The sequence below is a fragment of the Rhinoraja longicauda genome, chromosome 1, assembly GCF_053455715.1.
Source record: "Rhinoraja longicauda isolate Sanriku21f chromosome 1, sRhiLon1.1, whole genome shotgun sequence".
NCBI classification, from domain to species: Eukaryota; Metazoa; Chordata; class Chondrichthyes; order Rajiformes; family Arhynchobatidae; genus Rhinoraja; species Rhinoraja longicauda.
The window spans coordinates 142,811,107-142,830,172 of NC_135953.1; the positions used below are offsets into that span (position 1 = coordinate 142,811,107).

The window sequence follows — 19,066 nt, forward strand, 5'->3', positions numbered from 1 at the left end:
ACGTTCTAGGAACTCATCACCTCAGTGTATATAAAATGATACTTAGAGTCATAGAGTGATACAGTGTGGAAACAGGCCCTTCAGCCCAACTCACCCACACCGGCCAACAATGTCCCAGCTACCCTAGTCCCACTTGCCTGCGCTTGGTCCATATCCCTTCAAACCTGTCCTATCCATGTACCTGTCAAACTGTTTCTTAAACGATGGGATAGTCCCAGCCTCAACTACCTCCTCTGGCAGCTTGTTCCATACACCCACCACCCTCTGTGTGAAAAAGTTACCCTTCGGATTCCTATTAAATCTTTTCCCCTTCACCTTGAACCTGTGTCCTCTGGTCCTCGATTCCCCTACTCTGGGTAAAAGACTCTGTGCATCCACCCGATCTATTCCTCTCATGATTTTGTACACCTCTATAAGATCTCCCCTCATCCTCCTGCACTCCATGGAATAGAGACCCAACCTACTCAACCTCTCCCTGTAGCTCACACCCTCTAGTCCTGGCAACATCCTCGTAAATCTTTTGTGATTCTTGCTCACACATCTTCACATTTTGCACCTCTCACCTGAAACCTCTGCCCTCTGGCTTTTGCCATTTCTGCCCTGGGGAAAAAGGTCCTGACTGTCTACCCTATCTGTACCTCTCATAATTTTAAACTCTTTTCTCGGGTCTCCCTGCAACCTTGGGCATTCTGGAGAAAACAATCAGAGTCTGTCCAACCCCTCCCTGTAGCTGACACCCCCTAATCCTGGTAAACATCCTCTGTCCCCTCTCCAAAGCCTGTACACCCTTCCTGTAATGGGGTGACCAGAACTGCACGCATTAAGGGCATTCTTTGTAACATATGCAACTACACAATGACATTATCTTTGCATATCAATTTTGCTGCACTCAACAACCAAAAGTCTGCAGTCTCCTTTTATTCTGGTATTTTATTTCAATCACATGTTTAAACTATTATGTTTTATTCTTAATTGTTTACTGTATGTCGTGTTGTTACTTGCGAGCGGAGCACCAAGGCACATTCCTTGTATGTGCACATACTTGGCCAATAAACTTTTTCAACTCAATTCAATATATAACACTTGCGGGAGCCGCATCATTGGCGCCATTATTCCAAGTCCAGAGTCTGGTCAGCCCACAGGCTCGCTGTACTGGAGCAGTTCCCACAAACAAACATCCCTCTCCTCTCCTCTCCTCGCCTGGCTGCCTCTGTCCCGCGGTGCCTCCTGCAGCCGACCTGAGGGCGTGGAAGCATTACCCCGCATTATCACGCAGCGGTAGAGTTGCTGCCTTGCAGCGAATGCAGCGCCGGAGACCCGGTTTCCATCCCGACTACGGGTGCAGTCTGTACGGAGTTTGTATGTTCTCCCCGTGACCTGCGTGGGTTTTCTCCGAGATCTTCGGTTTCCTCCCACACTCCACAGACGTGCAGGTTTGTAGGTTAATTGGCTTGGTAAATGTAAAAATTGTCCCTAGTGGGTGTGGGATAGTGTTAATGTGCGGGGATCGCTGGTCGGCGCGGACCCGGTGGGCCGAAAGGGCCTGTTTCCGCGCTGTATCTCTAAACTAAACTAAACCCACCAAATGCAGACTGATCAAAGGGCTGGAAGAGGAACTCAAGGTGATGGCTTCACGTTTGGGCTGGAGCTGAGCTTCCTGAGCTGATATCACCGTTCCCTCACTACCCCTCCGCTCAGCTCGAGCTGGTGCTCGCAGCAGGGGCAAACACTGAGGGATAAATCAGCAGCCAAGGGGAGATCTTTAGTTTAGTTTAGAGATACAGCGCGGAAACAAGCCCTTCAGCCCACCGGGTCCGCGCCGACCAGTGATCCCCGCACACTAACACTATCCTACACCCACCAGGAACAATGTTTACATTTACTAAGCCAATTAACCTACAAGCCTGTATGCCTTTGGAGTGTGGGAGGAAACCGAAGATCTCGGAGAAAACCCACGCAGGTCACGGGGAGAACATACAAACTCCGTACAGACGGCACCCGTAGTCGGGATGGAACCCGGGTCTCCGACGCTGCATTCACTGTATGGCAGCAACTCTACCGCTGCACCACCGTGACCGCCACTAAACTAAACTAAGGTCTAAACTAAACTGAATCTGTAAACTAAACTAAAGTCAGGGTCCCCACGTGTTTAAGGGCCGCTGCGCTGAGGTACTGGGACACTAATCCTTGCACCCTCACAGGCTCTGCAAGATTTCCTGGGGCGACAGCGGACTGGGCGGATGGCCACCGCAGACGAGGTGGCTCACTTGTGTGTGTACCTGGCGTCTGATGAGGTACGTGATGGATGCCAGTGGAGCCCCTGCTCACTGTGTACAAGGTCAGACCAGGGCACGGCATAGCCTACTTCACATGGACACTGTGCACTCACCCAGCTCATGCAGCACGGAAACAGGCCCCACTGGGACTGTCATATCAGGAAAGATTGGAAAGACCAGGCTTGTATTCACTGGAGTTTAGAAGTTTGAGAGAGGATCTTATAGAGATGTATAAAATTATAAAAGGACTGGACAAGCTAGATGCAGGAAAAATGTTCCCAATGTTGGGGGAGTCCAGAACCAGGGGCCACAGTCTAAGAATAAAGGGGAGGCCATTTAAAACTGAGGTGAGAAGTAACTTTTTCACCCAGAGAGTTGTGAATTTGTGGAATTCTCTGCCACAGAGGGCAGTGGAGACCAATTCACTGGATGGATTTAAGAGAGTGTTAGATAGAGCTCGAGGGGCTAGCGGAATCAAGGGATATGGGGAGAAGGCAGGCATGGGTTACTGATTGTGGATGATCAGCCATGATCACAATGAATGGCGGTGCTGGCTCGAAGGGCCAAATGGCTTCTTCCTGCGTCTATTTTCTATGTTTTTATGTTACCAGGGTGCAGAGAAATTCCTTGGTGACATGAGGCTCGCTGAGTGTAGAGTGCATACAGTACAATGGCAAGTGTACAACTACAGCAGGGTGCTTGTTCCCCATGTACACCTTCACATGGATAGGACAGGTTTGGAGGGGTAATGGCCACATACTGTGTATAGAAGTTGGGAGGTCATGTTGCAGTTGTAAAAGACGTTGGTGAGACCACATTTAGAATATTGTGTTCAGTTCTGGGCATCATCTTATAGGAACGATATTGTCAAGCTTGAAAGGGTTCAGAAAAGATTTACGAGGATGTTGCCAGGACTAGAGGGTGTGAGCTACAGGGAGAGGTTGAGTAGGCTGGGACTCTATTCCATGGAGCGCAGGAGGATGAGGGAAGATCTTATAGAGGTGTACAAAATCATGAGAGGAATAGATCGGGTAGATGCACAGAGTCTTTTACCCAGAGTAGGGGAATCGGGGACCAGAGGACATAGGTTCAAGGTGAAGGGGAAAAGATTTAATAGGAATCCGAGGGGGTACTTTTTCACACAGTGGGTGTATGGAACAAGCTGCCAGAGGAGGTAGTTGAGGCTGGGACTATCCCATCGTTTAAGAAACAATTACAGGTACATGGATAGGACAGGTTTGGAGGGTTATGAACCACGCGCAGGCAAGTGGGACATTGTTGGTCGGTGTGGGTGAGTTGGGCTGAAGGGCCTGTTTCCACACTGTATCACTCTATGACTCTAGTGTAGCTGGGACATGTTGGTCGGTGTGGGCGAGTTGGGCTGAAGGGCCTGTTTCCACACTGTATCACTCTATGACTCTAGTGTAGCTGGGACATGTTGGTCGGTGTGGGTGAGTTGGGCTGAAGGGCCTGTTTCCACACTGTATCACTCTATGACTCTAGTGTAGCTGGGACATGTTGGTCGGTGTGAGCGAGTTGGGCTGAAGGGCCTGTTTCCACACTGTATCACTCTGACCGTGTTGGGCTGACCCAGACAAGGGAAGGTCACGTAGCACTTTGAGCTCTCACTGAGACAATGGTGAACCTGCAGCTGGACTCCACAAAATAACTTTTTACTAAGTAACTTCAGAACTTTTGTTACCAAAAATACCTTAGTTAAAGATTTAAAATATAGAAATTCACCGGGTATCAACATATTTGCAGACAAGGTGGTTCTGCATGGTGGGCTGCTAAAGAAGGTTAGATTGCATGAGATAGAATCATAGAAACATAGACAATAGGTGCAGGAGTAGGCCATTCGGCTCTTTGAGCCAGCACCGCCATTCGATATGATCATGGCTGATCATCTAAAATCAGTACCCCGTTCCTGCTTTTTCCCTATAGCCTGTTTCTGTGCTATACAGTTCTGTGTCACCCCTCAGTGTCCTGCACTCCAAGGAATAAAGTCCTCGCCTGTTGATCCTCTCCTTATTACTCATTCTCCTGCGCTCCAAGGAATAAAGTCCTAGCCTGCCCAACCTGTACAAGAACTGTATAGCACAGAAACAGGCCCTATAAACTATAGAGCGGAGGTGCAGAACCTGGCGGACTGGTGCTCGGATAACAACCTGTCCCTAAATACCACCAAGACCAAGGAGCTGATCATCAACTTCCGTAGGTCACATAACGGGGAATATGCCCCGATCTCTATCAACGGGGACAGTGTGGAGAGAGTGTCCAGCTTCAAGTTTCTGGGCACTCACATTTCGGAGGACCTAACATGGTCCAATAACACTGCTGCGTTGGTCAAGAAGGCACAACAAAGACTGTTCTACTTAAGAACACTGAAAAAGTCTGGTCTACCCCAACAGCTGCTGACGACCTTCTACCGCTGCACCATAGAGAGCATCCTAACGCATGGCATCCCTGTGTGGTACCTCAGCTGCACGGAGGCAGAAAGGAAAGCTCTACAGCGGGTAGTCCATAGAGCTCAGAGGGCCATCGGAACACAGCTACCAGACTTGGAGGGCATCTACAACACACGATGCCTCAGAAAAGCCACCAGCATCCACAAAGACTCTTCACACCCCTGCAACAGTCTGTTCGAACTTCTACCATCGGGCAGACGATACAAGGCCTTCTATGCCCGCACCTCCAGACTCAGGAACAGCTTCATCCCCAGGGCCATAGCTGCTATGAACCGGTCCTGCTGAGCCGGATGGCCACAACGCATAGATCAACTTGCACTTTACCCTGTCCAAAACCCTATTACAACTGTTTCGTTTCGTTGGGTTGCTGCTGTCTAAATTACCTAAATTATTGCATCGTATGGGAGGCGCATTCCCAATCTCGTTGTACCCCTGGGTACAATGACAATATAGATATATTGTATTGTATTGTATTGTATTGTATTGTACAGCCCACCTTGCCCACGCCAACTTAGGTTTGTCCCATTTTCCTTCATTTGGCCCATTGCCCTCTAAACCTCCCGATCAATGCACCAGTCCAAATGTCTTTTGAACGTCATAATTGTACCCACTTCTACAGTTTCCTCTGGCAGCTCTTTCTAGATTTGGAGTGCCCTCTGAGTGAAATCTTTATCCCTGGGGGACCCGTCTAAATCTCCCCCCTCATTAAGCTTGTGATGAAAACATTGTGACTGTTCACCCGATCCATAATTTTATGAACCTTACCTGGGTAGCATCCTGACTCCAGGGAAAGGTTCAAGCCAATCCATCCTCTCATAACTCAAACCCTTCAGACGCCAGCACCCTATAGAAAATAGGTGCAGGAGGAGGCCATTTGGCCCTTTGAGCCAGAACAGCCATTCATTGTGATCATGACTGATCATCCAGAATCAGTAACCCGTGCCTGCCTTCTCCCCATATCCCTTGATTCCGCTATCCCCTAGAGTATCTAACTCTCTTTTAAATCCATCCAGTGAATTGGTCTCCACTGCCCTCTGTGGCAGAGAATTCCACAAATTCACAACTCTCTGGGTGAAAAAGTATTTTCTCACCTCAGTTTTAAATGGCCTCCCCCTTATTCTTAGACGGTGGCCCCTGGTTCTGGACTCCCCCAACATTGGGAACATTTTGGGGGGAGTCCAGAACCAGGGGCCAAAGTCTAAGAATAGAGGGGAGGCCATTTAAAACTGAGGTGAGAAAAAACAGTTTCACCCAGAGAGTTGTGAATTTGTGGAATTCATGAATCCGTTCCAGTTTATCTCCATACTTCCTGCAGTGGGAGACCAGAGCTCATTCTGTCTCAGTCCATCTCCTGTTTATTTTGGATTTACTCTCATCCCCGGCAGAATTGGAACCCTAATTCCACGTAACAAGGTGCCTGAGCCACCACCCTGTGCTTGCTCCAGACCCCACCATCTGCCGAGTCTGTGCCTCTGAGGTGTCCATGTTGTTTGTGTTGCAGTCTTCCTACGTGACAGGGAGGGAGTTTGTCATTGACGGAGGCTGGAGCCTGTGACCGCTGGACGCTGCGTGCTACAAGCCCCGTCCATCGCCCGTGTGGATCATCGCTCATCCATTCCAGCGCCAACAATCACACTCCGATCCCTGCTGAATCACCATCCCTGTCTCCTGGTGAATACTCTCCAAACCCTGACCCTCATGCTGACCCTAACCCTGACCTTCATGCTGACCCTAACCCTGACCCACCCTCATGCTGACCCTAACCCTGACCCTCATGCTGACCCTAACCCTGACCCTGACCCTCACACTGACCCTAACCCTGACCCTCATGCTGACCCTAACCCTGACCCTGACCCACCCTCATGCTGGCCCTAACCCTGACCCTGACCCTCATGCTGACCCTAACCCTAACCCTGACCCTCACGCTGACCCTAACCCTGACCCTGACCCACCCTCATGCTGACCCTAACCCTGACCCTCATGCTGATCCTAACCCTAACCCTGACCTTCACGCTGACCCTAACCGTAACCCTGACCCTCATGCTGACCCTAACCCTGACCCTCATGCTGACCCTAACCCTGACACTCATGCTGACCCTAACCCTGACCCTCATGCTGACCCTAACCCTGACCCTGACCCACCCTCATGCTGACCCTAACCCTGACCCTGACCCTCATGCTGACCCTAACCCTAACCCTGACCCTCACGCTGACCCTAACCCTGACCCTGACCCACCCTCATGCTGACCCTAACCCTGACCCTCATGCTGACCCTAACCCTAACCCTGACCCTCACGCTGACCCTAACCGTAACCCTGACCCTCATGCTGACCCTGACCCTCATGCTGACCCTGACCCTGACCCTCATGCTGACCCTAACCCTGACCTTCATGCTGACCCTAACCCTGACCCTCATGCTGACCCTAACTGTAACCCTGACCCTCACGCTGACCCTCACGCTGACCCTAACCCTGACCCTCATGCTGACCCTAACTGTAACCCTGACCCTATTTACATATGCCGTCAGCGATGGCAGCCTTACCTTTTCGTCTTTCTTTTGTTATTTTTGGTGTGTATTAAAAGTTTGTGTTAATGTTCTCTGGTTGGTTTTATGTGGGGGGGGGGGGGGGGGTGGGGGAAACTTTTTTTCAATCTCTTACCTTGCGGGAGTTGCGAATCGTATCTCCGGTCGCTCTGCGGCCTAACATCGTGGAGCTGGCGGCCTTGCTCGAGACTGACTTTGAGCCCCACCGCGGGGCGTGGACTTACCATCAGAGCGTGCGATCCCTTGCCTGGGATCGACGCTCCAACCGTGGCCTGTGGACTTCACCATCGAGGAGCTCGCAGCCTTGGGTGGAGACCGATGTCGGGAAGCTCCAGGCCGCACGAGGTTCGACCAGCCCCGACCCGGGGTAGATCACCCGGCGTGGGGGAGCTGAGATTCCCCCTGATGCAGGAGCTTGATCGCCCCGATGCAGAGGGCACAACCACCAGCTACGGGAGTCAAGATCGTTCCGTCAACGGAAGGCTCGAGGCCCCGACCGCAGGAGGACAAAGAAGGGAAGAGATTGAACTTTTATTCGCCTTCCATCACAGTGAGGAATGTGGAGGAGTCACTGTGGTGGATGTTCATGTTAAAATGTATTTTGTGTGTTCTGTTGCTTTTTATTGGTATGACTGTGTGGGAAATGAAGTTCCTCGTATGTTGCAAAACATACTTGGCCAATAAAGTGTGATTGTGATTGTGATTATGATGCTGAACCTGACCCTAACCCTGACCCTTATGCTCACCCTCACCCTCCTGCTCACCTTCACCTTAACCCTAACCCTAACCCTGACCCTGACCCTCCTGCTCACCCTGACCCTGACCCTGACCCTCATGCTGACCCTGACCCTGATGCTAACCCTGACCCTGATGCTAACCCTGACCCTGATGCTAACCCTGACCCTGACCCTGATGCTAACCCTGACCCTCCTGCTCACCCTGACCCTGATGCTGACCCTGACCCTGATGCTAACCCCAACCCTGACCCTGATGCTAACCCCGACCCTGACCCTGATGCTAACCCTGACCCTGACCCTCCTGCTCACCCTGACCCTGACCCTGATGCTAACCCTGACCCTGATGCTAACCCTGACCTTCACCCTGACCCTCATGCTCACCCTAACCCCAACCCTGACCCTCATGCTCACTCTGACCCTCATGCTCACCCTGACCCTGATGCTGACCCTGACCCTAACCCTCCTGCTCACCCTGACCCTGATGCTTCTACTGAGGTGGCCCCACCTTCCCTTTGTAGCTGACACCGCCCCCACTGCACTGCTGCTGGGCCAGAACCAGTCTGGACCCGGGCCAGACCCAGGCTTGACCGGTCCACCCTGGGACAGATGCCCAGCCTCAGGAACGTGAAACCTTCACCTGCACCCAAGGTGGCTTCCAGCCACACCACGCCACCCATCACCAGCACATTCATCGTTCCACAGCACAGAAGCAGGCCCTTCAGCCCATCAAGTGCATGCTGACCATCAACTCTTCATCAGTACTCATGCCATCTACCAGCACTGGGCCTGCAGTCATCTCTTCCTCAGCGATGCAGCTGCTCACCCAGACACAAGCTGTTGTGAGAGACTCTGCCCCCCAACACACAGTGGGATCCAAAGTGGAATTGAGACCACACCTGGAGTACTGTGTGCAGTTGTACAGGGCCCTAGTGAGACCACACCTGGAGTACTGTGTGCAGTTGTACAGGGCCCTCGTGAGACCACAACTGGAGTACTGTGTGCAGTTGTACAGGGCCCTGGTGAGACCACAACTGGAGTACTGTGTGCAGTTGTACAGGGCCCTGGTGAGACCACAACTGGAGTACTGTGTGCAGTTTTGGTCTCCTAATTTGAGGAAGGACATCCTTGCTATTGAGGCAGTGCAGCGTCGGTTCACCAGGATAATCCCCGGGATGGCGGGACTGTCATATGAGGCAAGATTGGAAAGACTGGGCTTGTATTCACTGGAGTTTAGAAGGATGAGAGGGGATCTTATAGAAACATAAAAAATTATAAAATGACTGGACAAGCTAGATGCAGGAAAAATGTTCCTAATGTTGGGGGAGTCCTGAACCAGGGACCACAGTCTAAGAATAAAGGGAAGGCCATTTAAAACTGAGGTGAGAAAAACCTTTTTCACCCAGAGAGTTGTGAATTTGTGGAATTCTCTGCCACAGAGGGCAGTGGAGGCCAATTTACTGGATGAATTTAAAAGAGAGTTAGATAGAGCTCTAGGGGCTAGTGGAATCAAGGGATATGGGGAGAAGGCAGGCACGGGTTACTGATTGTGGATGATCAGCCATGATCACAATGAATGGCGGTGCTGGCTTGAAGGACCAAATAACATATAACATATAACATATAACAACTACAGCATGGAAACAGGCCTGTCCGGCCCTACCAGTCCACGCCGACCATTCTCCCTGACCTAGTCTCATCTACCTGCACTCAGACCATAACCCTCCAATCCCCTCCTATCCATATACCTATCCAATTTACTCTTAAATAATAAAATCGAGCCAGCCTCCACCACTTCCTCCGGAAGCCCATTCCATACAGCCACAACCCTCTGAGTAAAGAAGTTCCCCCTCATGTTACCCCTAAACCTTTGTCCCTCAATTCTGAAGCTATGTCCCCTTGTTGGAATCTTCCCCACTCTCAAAGGGAAAAGCCTACCCACGTCAACTCTGTCCGTCCCTCTCAAAATTTTAAAAACCTCTATCAAGTCCCCCCTCAACCTTCTACGCTCCAAAGAATAAAGACCCAACCTGTTCAACCTCTCTCTGTAGCCTAAGTGCTGAAACCCAGGCAACATTCTAGTAAATCTCCTCTGTACCCTCTCCATTTTGTCGACATCCTTCCTATAATTTGGCGACCAGAACTGCACACCATACTCCAGATTCGGCCTCACCAATGCCCTGTACAATTTCAACATTACATCCCAACTTCTATACTCGATGCTCTGATTTATAAAGGCAAGCATACCAAACGCCTTCTTCACCACCCTATCCACATGAGATTCCACCTTCAGGGAACAATGCACAGTTATTCCCAGATCCCTCTGTTCCACTGCATTCCTCAATTCCCTACCATTTACCCTGTACGTCCTATTTTGATTTGTCCTACCAAAATGCAGCACCTCACACTTATCAGCATTAAACTCCATCTGCCATCTTTCAGCCCACCCTTCCAAAAGGCCCAAGTCTCTCTGTAGACTTTGAAAATCTACCTCACTATCAACTACTCCACCTATCTTAGTATCATCTGCATATTTACTAATCCAATTTGCCACACCATCATCCAGATCATTAATGTAAATGACAAACAACAGTGGACCCAACACAGATCCTTGGGCCTCCTCCTGCACCTATTGTCTATGTTTCTATGCCCACACCGGCCAACATGTCCCATCTACACAAGTCCCACCTGCCTGCATTTGGCCCATATCCCTCCATACCTGTCCAAATATTTTTTAAACGTGATGATAGTTCCAGCCTCAACTACCTCCTCTGGCAGCTCGTTCCATACACCCACCACCCACTGTGTGAAAAAAAATGCCTCTCGAGTTCCTATTAAATCTTTCCCCTTTCACCTTAAATAGTTCCTCGGCACAGGGCCCCATCCACTAAGTGACCTGATGAATTTGAGCACAGCTCTCCAGCTGACACCCACAGTGGTAAGAAACACCCTCCTCCCTGATCTGAGGGGTAGTTGTTATTTACCTCCAGAACAAACGTCTTATATGCTCTACTCCCTGAAACTCTCATCGAAGGTCAACAATCAGACATCTGAAGAAGGGTCCCGACCTGAAATGTCGCCTATGCATATCCTCCAGAGATGCTGCCTGACCCGCTGAGTTACTCCAGCACATTGTGTGTTTTTTTGTAAACCAGTATCTGCGGTTCCTTGTGTCTCCGTCAGCCGAGACCCAGACCTCCTGTGGCCTTGGGTACAGCCCCACACGTGGGCCTTTGTGTCTTGTCTATGGGGAGGGGTGAGGGTCTCCCACTTCCTCAGTCTGTACGTGAACCACGCCTGGCAACCCCTGATCTCATGTGCAGCCCACAGTTCTGTTGTACTCCGGAACAGGAGGCAGCATCTGCAGGAGCTTAAGCCAGAGGGCGGGGAGGAGGAGCAATGAGGGCGGTGGTGTCTTTGCTGCCCTCATTGCAGATACATTAGAAACATAGAAACATAGAGAATAGGTGCAGGAGGAGGTCATTTGGCCCTTCGAGCCAGCACCGCCATTCATTGTGATCATGGCTGATCATTCACAATCAGTAACCTGTGCCTGCCTTCTCCCCATATCCCTTGATTCCACTAGCCCCTAGAGCTCTATCTAACTCTCTTTTAAATTCATCCAGTGAATTGGCCTCCACTGTGGCAGAGAATCCCACAAATTCACAACTCTCTGGGTGAAAAAGTTTCTTCTCACCTCAGTTTTAAATGGCCTCCCCTTTATTCTTAGACTGTGGCCCCTGGTTCTGGACTCCCCCAACATTCATCGGTGAGTGTGCTCCCCAGTGCTGGGCTGGTGTTGTGCTGTGTGAGGGACATTGTTAGTAGCAATGCAGCGTTACACAGGAACCTGACACACTCGCAGCAGAATTTATTTTAGTTTATTAATGTCACGTGTGCATTAATAAACAAACTGACTAAACTGTTATGTGGACTGCTATCCAGTCAGTGGAAAGACTATACGTGATTACAATCGAGCCATCCACAGACACAGGATAAAGGGGATAATGTTTAGATGAAGATAAAGTCCAGTAAAGTCCGATTAAAGATAGTCCGAAGGTCTCCAATGAGGTAGATGGGAGGTCAGGACTGCCCTCGAGTTGGTGAGAGGACGGTTCAGTTGCCTGATAACAGCTGGGATGAAACTGTCCCTGAATCTGGAGGTGTGCGTTTTCAGACCTGTACCTCTTGCCTGATGGGAGAGGGGAGAAGAGGGAGTGACCGGGGTGAGACTGGTCCTTGATTATACTGCTGGCCTTGCTGAGGCAGTGAGGTGTAGATGGAGTCAATCGTAGGGAGGTTGGTTTGTGTGATGCGTCCACAATTCTCTGCAATTTCTCGCGGTCTTGGATGGATCTGTTCCCAAACCATGCTTTCATGCATCCCGTTAAAATGCTCTCTACGGCACACCTGTAGAAGTTGGTGAGAGTTGGAGGGGACATGCTGAACTTCCGGTCTTCTAAGGAAGTAGAGGTGTTGGTGTGCTTCTAGTTTAGTTTAGTTTAGAGATACAGCGCGGAAATAGGCCCTTCGGCCCACCGGGTCCGCGCCGACCAGCGATCCCCGCACACTAACACTATCCTACACCCACTAGGGACAATTTTTACATTTACCAAGCCAATTAACCTACAAACCTGTACGTCTTTGGAGTGTGGGAGGAAACCGAAGATTTCGGAGAAAACCCACGCAGGTCACGGGGAGAACGTACAAACTCCGTACAGACAGCACCCGTAGTCGGGATGGAACCCGGGTCTCCGGCGCTGCATTCGCTGTAAGGCAGCAACTCTACTGCTGCGCCACCGTGCCACCCAAGTCTCCCAGCAATGGCCTTTTTTAATAAACTGACCCCATCAATTCTCCACACAGGAATATTGACATCTATGGTATCTATTAGTTAGATATATGGGAGAATGTTTCAGAAATAACAGGAAATACCATGTTAAAGGTAACTTTGGAGAAAGACAAAGGTGAAAGGTCACAGAGGTCCTTCTGCAGTTGTACGAGGCCCCTGATGAGACCACACCTGGAGTATTGGGTGCAGTTCTGGTCTCCTAATTTGAGGAAGGACATCCTTGCTATTGAGGGAGTGCAGTGTAGGTTCACACGGTTACTTCCCGGGATGGCGAGAATTTCATATGTTGAAAGAATGGAGCGACAGGGCTAGTTGTCATGTGTGGCTGTGCCTAACGGCTGCGGCTCGCTGGCAGTCTGTATGTCTTTTTTCCTTTTTTGTTGTTGTTTGTGCGTCGGTGTTGGGATGGTTTTTGTTTTTGGCTGTGGGGGGGGGGGGGTGGTGGGGTGGGGGAAACCTTTCTTTTTTTAGGTCTCTTCCCCGGGGCGCGGCTCGGCCGCGGGGCCTTCCATCGCCCGCGGGGCCTTCCATCGCCCGGCGCGGCTCGGCCGCTGGACTTAACATCGCCGGCGCGGCTCGGCCGCGGGACCTACCAGTGCCCGGCGCGGCTCGGCCGCGGGGCCTTCCATCGCCCAGTACGGCCGCGGGACGTTTCAGCGCTCGGTGCGGCTCGGCCGCGGGGCCTTCCATCGCCCGGCGCGGCTCGGCCGCGGGACGTTTCAGTGCCTGGTGCGGCTTGGCCGCGGGGCCTTCCATCCCCTTGTGGGGGCTGTGCGTGTCGGTCGCCTCGGTAGGGGTCGAGCTGCCTGTCCGTGGGCGTGGGGGGGGAAGAGAGTGGAAGTTTTGTTGCCTTCCATCACAGTGAGGGGGTGTTTGGAGTCACTGTGATGGATGTTTGTGTTGGGGTCGTGTGTCCTGTGTTCTTTTCTTTTTTGTTGTGTTCTGTGACTGCTGTAATTTCGTTCGGTACCTCGGTACCGAATGACAATAAAGTTCTGTACTGTACTGCATACACTGGAATATAAAAGGATGAGAGGGGATCTTATAGAAACATATAAAATTATTAAGGGAATAGACACGCTAGAGGCAGGAAACATGTTTCCGATGTTGGGAGATTCCAGAACCAGGGGGCACAGTTTAAGAATAATGGGTAGGCCATTAAAACTTTTTCACCCAGAGAGTTGTGAATCTGTGGAATTCTCTGCCTCAGAAGGCAGTGGAGGCTAATTCTCTGGATGCTTTCAAGAGAGAATTAGATAGAGCTCTTAAAGATAGCGGAGTCATGGGATATGGGGAGAAGGCAGGAACAGGGTACTGAGTGTGGATGGTCAGCCATGATCAAAGTGAATGGCGATGCTGGCACGAAAGGCCGAATGGCCTCCTCCTGCACCTATTGGCTATTGTCTATTGAGATCAATGACGATTTAGTGGCTCCCTCTCCCCTTTCCTCTCCCCCCTCGCCCGCCCACAGCCCCGGAGGAGACTCCCTGGCCAGCAACGGGTCCACGGGTGGTCAGTTGAGGGAGGGTTGTCGGGCCCGCAGGAGAGGCTTGCACCCAACGGCTCCACGGGTTGTCTAGTCTCCTATAAATTTGCCCCTCTCACCTTAAACATGCCCTCTAGTCTCCGACATTTCCACCCTGGAAAAGGTTCTGACTGTCTACCCTTGCCCACCTCATTGGTGTTTTCAGCAGAAATGTTTCTCCAGCGTCGGTGCAGGAGGATGAGTGCACGTTCAAATGTCCCGGTTAAAGGGCAGTCTGAGGCAGAGAATCCGTTTTATCTTGTTATTAATGTCACGTGCACCACGATACAGTGAAAAATTGAATTTGTTGACGGTATCAGTACTCATGACAGTGCTGTCCACAAGGACAATCAAACCACACACAATTACAACAGGTAGGGCCAAAAGTGAAAGGCAAGGGAGTTCAGAATCTGGAGTTACAGCTACAGAGAACATGCAGATAAAAACAAGCTGCAACGGTCACCACCAGATAAGATAGGAGATTGCAAAGTCATCCTTAACATGAGTCTGATAACAGCGGGGAGAAAGGTTCTCTGGTTCAAAGCCCAGGGGAGGGTTAGCTTCAGTTTGGAATTGCTTTTCGTGGTTTATGTTCATTTATGATTTAACAACCCGAATTGACAGAGTTATTAAAATGAGGCCAGAGTTAAACAACTTTAATTGCATTTATGTGTAGGAAAAAACAGCAGATGCTGGTTAAAATCGAAGGTCGACACACAATGCTGGAGTAACTCAGTCTGAAGAAGGGAATCGACCCGAAACATCACCAATTCCTTCTATCCCGAGATGCTGCCTGTCCCACTGAGTTACCTCAGCATTTTGTGTCGACCTTTAATTACAATTAGTTGCCTTTGAGGGAAGATTCTGATGAGACAGTTAGTCCCTTGGTCCACCACAGGTGGCACTGTGCCACAGCGGCAGAGTTGCAGCCTCCAGCACCAGAGACCCGGGTTCCATCCCGACTACGGGTGCTGTCTGTACGGAGTTTGTACGTTCTCCCCGTGACCTGCGTGGGTTTTCTCTGAGATCTTTGGTTTCCTCCCACACTCCAAAGACGTACAGGTTTGCAGGTTAATTGGCTTGGTACAAATGTAAATTGTCCTTGGTGTGTGTAGGGCGCCGACTCGGTGGGACAAAGGGCTTGTTTCCACGCTGTATCTCCAAACTAAACAGATACTGACCTCCCCACCATCGAAGGCCCATCACGGGTAAAGCCCTTCCCACCATCGATGCAATCTACAGGAGGCGCTGCCTCAAGAAGGCAGCCAGCATCATCAGAGGCCCACACCACCCTGGCCACGCTCTGATCTTGCTGCTACCATTGGGGAGAAGGTGCAGGAGCTTTGACTTCAAGGTTCAAGAACAGCCTCTTCCCAGCAGCTATCAGACTCTTGAACACTACACACAAACCACAACACTACCACACCACAGAACTACTCCACACTTTGCACGACTATGGTTGCTCAGCGCGCTGGGACTTGTGGAATGAACATGGCGTGGTTTACTTACAATAACTGATAAGTTATTCTACACCGATGAGACAAAACATTATGACCAATGACAGGCGAAGTGAATAACATTGATTATCTTGTTACAATGGCACCTGTCAAGGGGTGGGATATATTAGGCAGCAAGTGAACAGTCAGTTCTTGAAGTTGATGTGTTGGATATAGGAGAAGTGGGCAGGAGTAAAGACCTGAGCGACTTTGACAAGGGCCAAATTGTTATGGCCAGACATGGTCAGAGCATCTCTGAAACGGCAAGGCTTGTGGGGTGCTCCCGGTCAGCAGTGGTGAGTACCTACCGACAGTGGTCCGAGGTGGGACAGACCGGCGACAGGGTGTTGGGCGCCCAAGGCTCATCGATGCGCGAGGGCAACGAAGGCTATCCCGTCTGGTCCGAACCGACAGAAGGTCTACTGTGGCATGTCACAGAAAATGTTAATGGTGGTCACGGGAGGAATGTGTCACAATACACAGTGCATCACACCCTGCTGCGTATGGGGCTGCACACGGAGGACCAACAGCATATTAGGCAGGTGGTCATAATGTTTTGGCTCATCAGGTCATAATGTTTTGGCTAATGTATATCTAGCTTTAGTTTAGTTTGGGCGACTGAGTCCACGCCGACGATCGATATCCTGTTCACACCAGTTCGATGCCATCTCACTATTTCTGTGTTATCTCGTCCGCTCCCTACACACATGGGGCAATTTACAGAAGTGAATTAACCTACAAACCTGCATGTCTTTGGATGTGGGAGGAAACCGGAACATCCGGACGAAACCCACGCGATCACAGGGAGAACGTGCAAGCTCCGTAGAGACAGCACCCGTAGTCAGGATTGAACCTAGGTCTCTGCCGTTGAAGCAGCAACTCATCAGGTCATAAGTGATAGGAGAATTAGGCTTTTCGGCCCATCAAGTCTACTCCACCATTCAATCATGGCTGCTCTATCTGAACCCCATTCTCCTGCCTTCTCCCCATAACCTGACACCCGTACTAATCAAGAATCTATCTATCTCTGCCTTAAAAATATCCACTGACTTGGCCGTCTGTGGCAAAGAATTCCACAGATTCACCACCCTCTGACTAAAGAAATTTCTCCTCATCTCCTTCCTAAAAGAACGCCCTTTAATTCTGAGGCTGTGACCTCTGGTCCTAGACTCTCCCACTAGTGGAAACATCCTCTCCACACCCACTCTGGCCAAGCCTTTCACTATTCTGTATGTTTCATAAGGCCATAAGGAATAGTAGAATTAGGCCATTCGGCTCATCGCCATTGAAAATACGAGCATCTCTTCCTGCTGCACCACTGAGAAGGTTTGTCTTACATGCTATCCAGGCAAATCATTGCCACGCACGAGTACAGTATTAGTGCAAAAGGGAAAATAAACAGAGGGCAGAATATAGTGTTACGGCTTCATGAGAAAGTGCAAAAAATAAGTGCAAGGGCAGTGGGTGTGGAACCACGGACGGTGGTGCACTGTTCTTTACTGTTTTACTTTTCCAACTAAAGGTAGGATCTCTGCAATAAGCCGTGCTCAGAATGGAACAAGGCCCTGGGGTAATAAGTTACTTGATTTAATTACACATGTGATTGAAACATAAAAAGGCACATGAGATAGCTTTGGCAGATAAGGTAAAGGAGAATCCAAAGAGATTCTGTAAGTTTATTGAGAGCAAAGAGTAACTAAAGAGAGAGAATTAAAGTTAAAGTTCAATGAGATTCTTGTGTGTGGAGCCACGGCAGATGAGCGAGCCGTTTGATATAGTTACCATGGAGAGAATGGAAAGTATCACAAAATGCTGGAGTAACTCAGCAGGTCAGGCAGCATCTAGGAGAGAAGGAATGGGTGATGTTTCGGGTCGAGACCCTTCTTCAGACTGAAGAATGGAGAGAATGGATGCAAGGGAATACAGGCACCTTATTAGTGATATCTCAAAGAGGCCTACATTACTGGAGTATTGTGTGCAGTTTTGGTCTCTTAATTTGAGGAAGGACGTCCTTGCTATTGAGGCAGTAGGTTCATGAGGTTAATCCCCGGGATGGCGGGACTGTCATATGAGGAAAGATTGGATAGACTGGGCTTGTATTCACTGGAGTTTAGAAGGATGAGAGGGGATCTTATAGAGATGTATAAAATTACAAAAGGACTGGACAAGCTAGATGCAGGAAAAAATGTTCCCAATGTTGGGGGCCACAGTCTAAGAATAAAGGGGAGGCCATTTAAAACTGAGGTGAGAAAAAACTTTTTCACCCAGAAAGTTGTGAATTTGTGGAATTCTCTGCCACAGAAAGCAGTGGAGGCCAATTCACTGGATGAATTTAAAAGAGTTGGATAGAGCTCTAGGGACTAGTGGAATCGAGGGATATGGGGAGAAGGTAGGCACGGGTTACTGATTGTGGATGATCAGCCATGATCACAATGAATGGATCATGTAGCTGGCTGGCTTGTAGGGTCAAATGGCCTCCTCCTGCACCTATTTTCTATGTATCTATGTATCCATTACAGAAGAGGAGGTGCCCAAACTCTTAAAACACATGAATGTGGATACTGTAAATCACTGGGACCTACCCAAAGGTATCCTAAGACAGGGCAGCAAGCTCGGGGAGAAATAACCAGGCCTCAGGCAGAGATTTGTGTCGATAGCCATGGGTGAGATGCTGGAAGACTGGAGGGTGGCTAATGTCCGTTTATTTAAGGCAGGCTGCATGGAGAAACCTGAAAACTGAAAAGGACAGAGGGCTGGAGTAACAGCGGCTCAGGCAGCATCTCTGGAGAACATGGACACAGAGTGCTGGAGTAACTCAGCGAGCTGGGCGGCATCGGTAGAGAACATGGATAGGTGACGTTTCACAGGGTGCTGGAGAAACTCAGCGGGTGTTAGTTTTTTAGTTTAGAGATACAGCGCGGAAACAGGCCCTTCATCCCACCGAGTCCATGCCGACCAGTGATCCCCATACATTAGCAGTATCCTACACACTGGGGACAATATACAATTTTTACTGAGCCATTTAACGTTCAAATCTGCACATCATTGAAATGTGGGAGGAAACCGGAGCACCTGGTCACAGTGAGAACATATAAACTCCTTAGAGACAGCACTCATAGTCATGATCGAACCTGAATTTCTGGCGCTGTGAGGCATCAACTATCACAGTG

General features: G+C 50.0%; 1 protein-coding gene across 1 annotated transcript in view; it reads left to right on the forward strand.

Moving 5' to 3' along the window:
* Window positions 1–7,309, forward strand: part of bdh2 (3-hydroxybutyrate dehydrogenase, type 2) — a 32,365-nt gene extending 25,056 nt beyond the window's left edge. The window contains exons 9-10 of the mRNA XM_078413059.1: window positions 2,202–2,294; window positions 6,246–7,309. Of these exons, the coding sequence (XP_078269185.1) occupies window positions 2,202–2,294; window positions 6,246–6,299 (147 nt within the window). The 3' untranslated portion in view covers window positions 6,300–7,309. The remainder of the gene's footprint in view (window positions 1–2,201; window positions 2,295–6,245) is intronic.
* The last annotated feature ends 11,757 nt before the right edge of the window (window positions 7,310–19,066 follow it).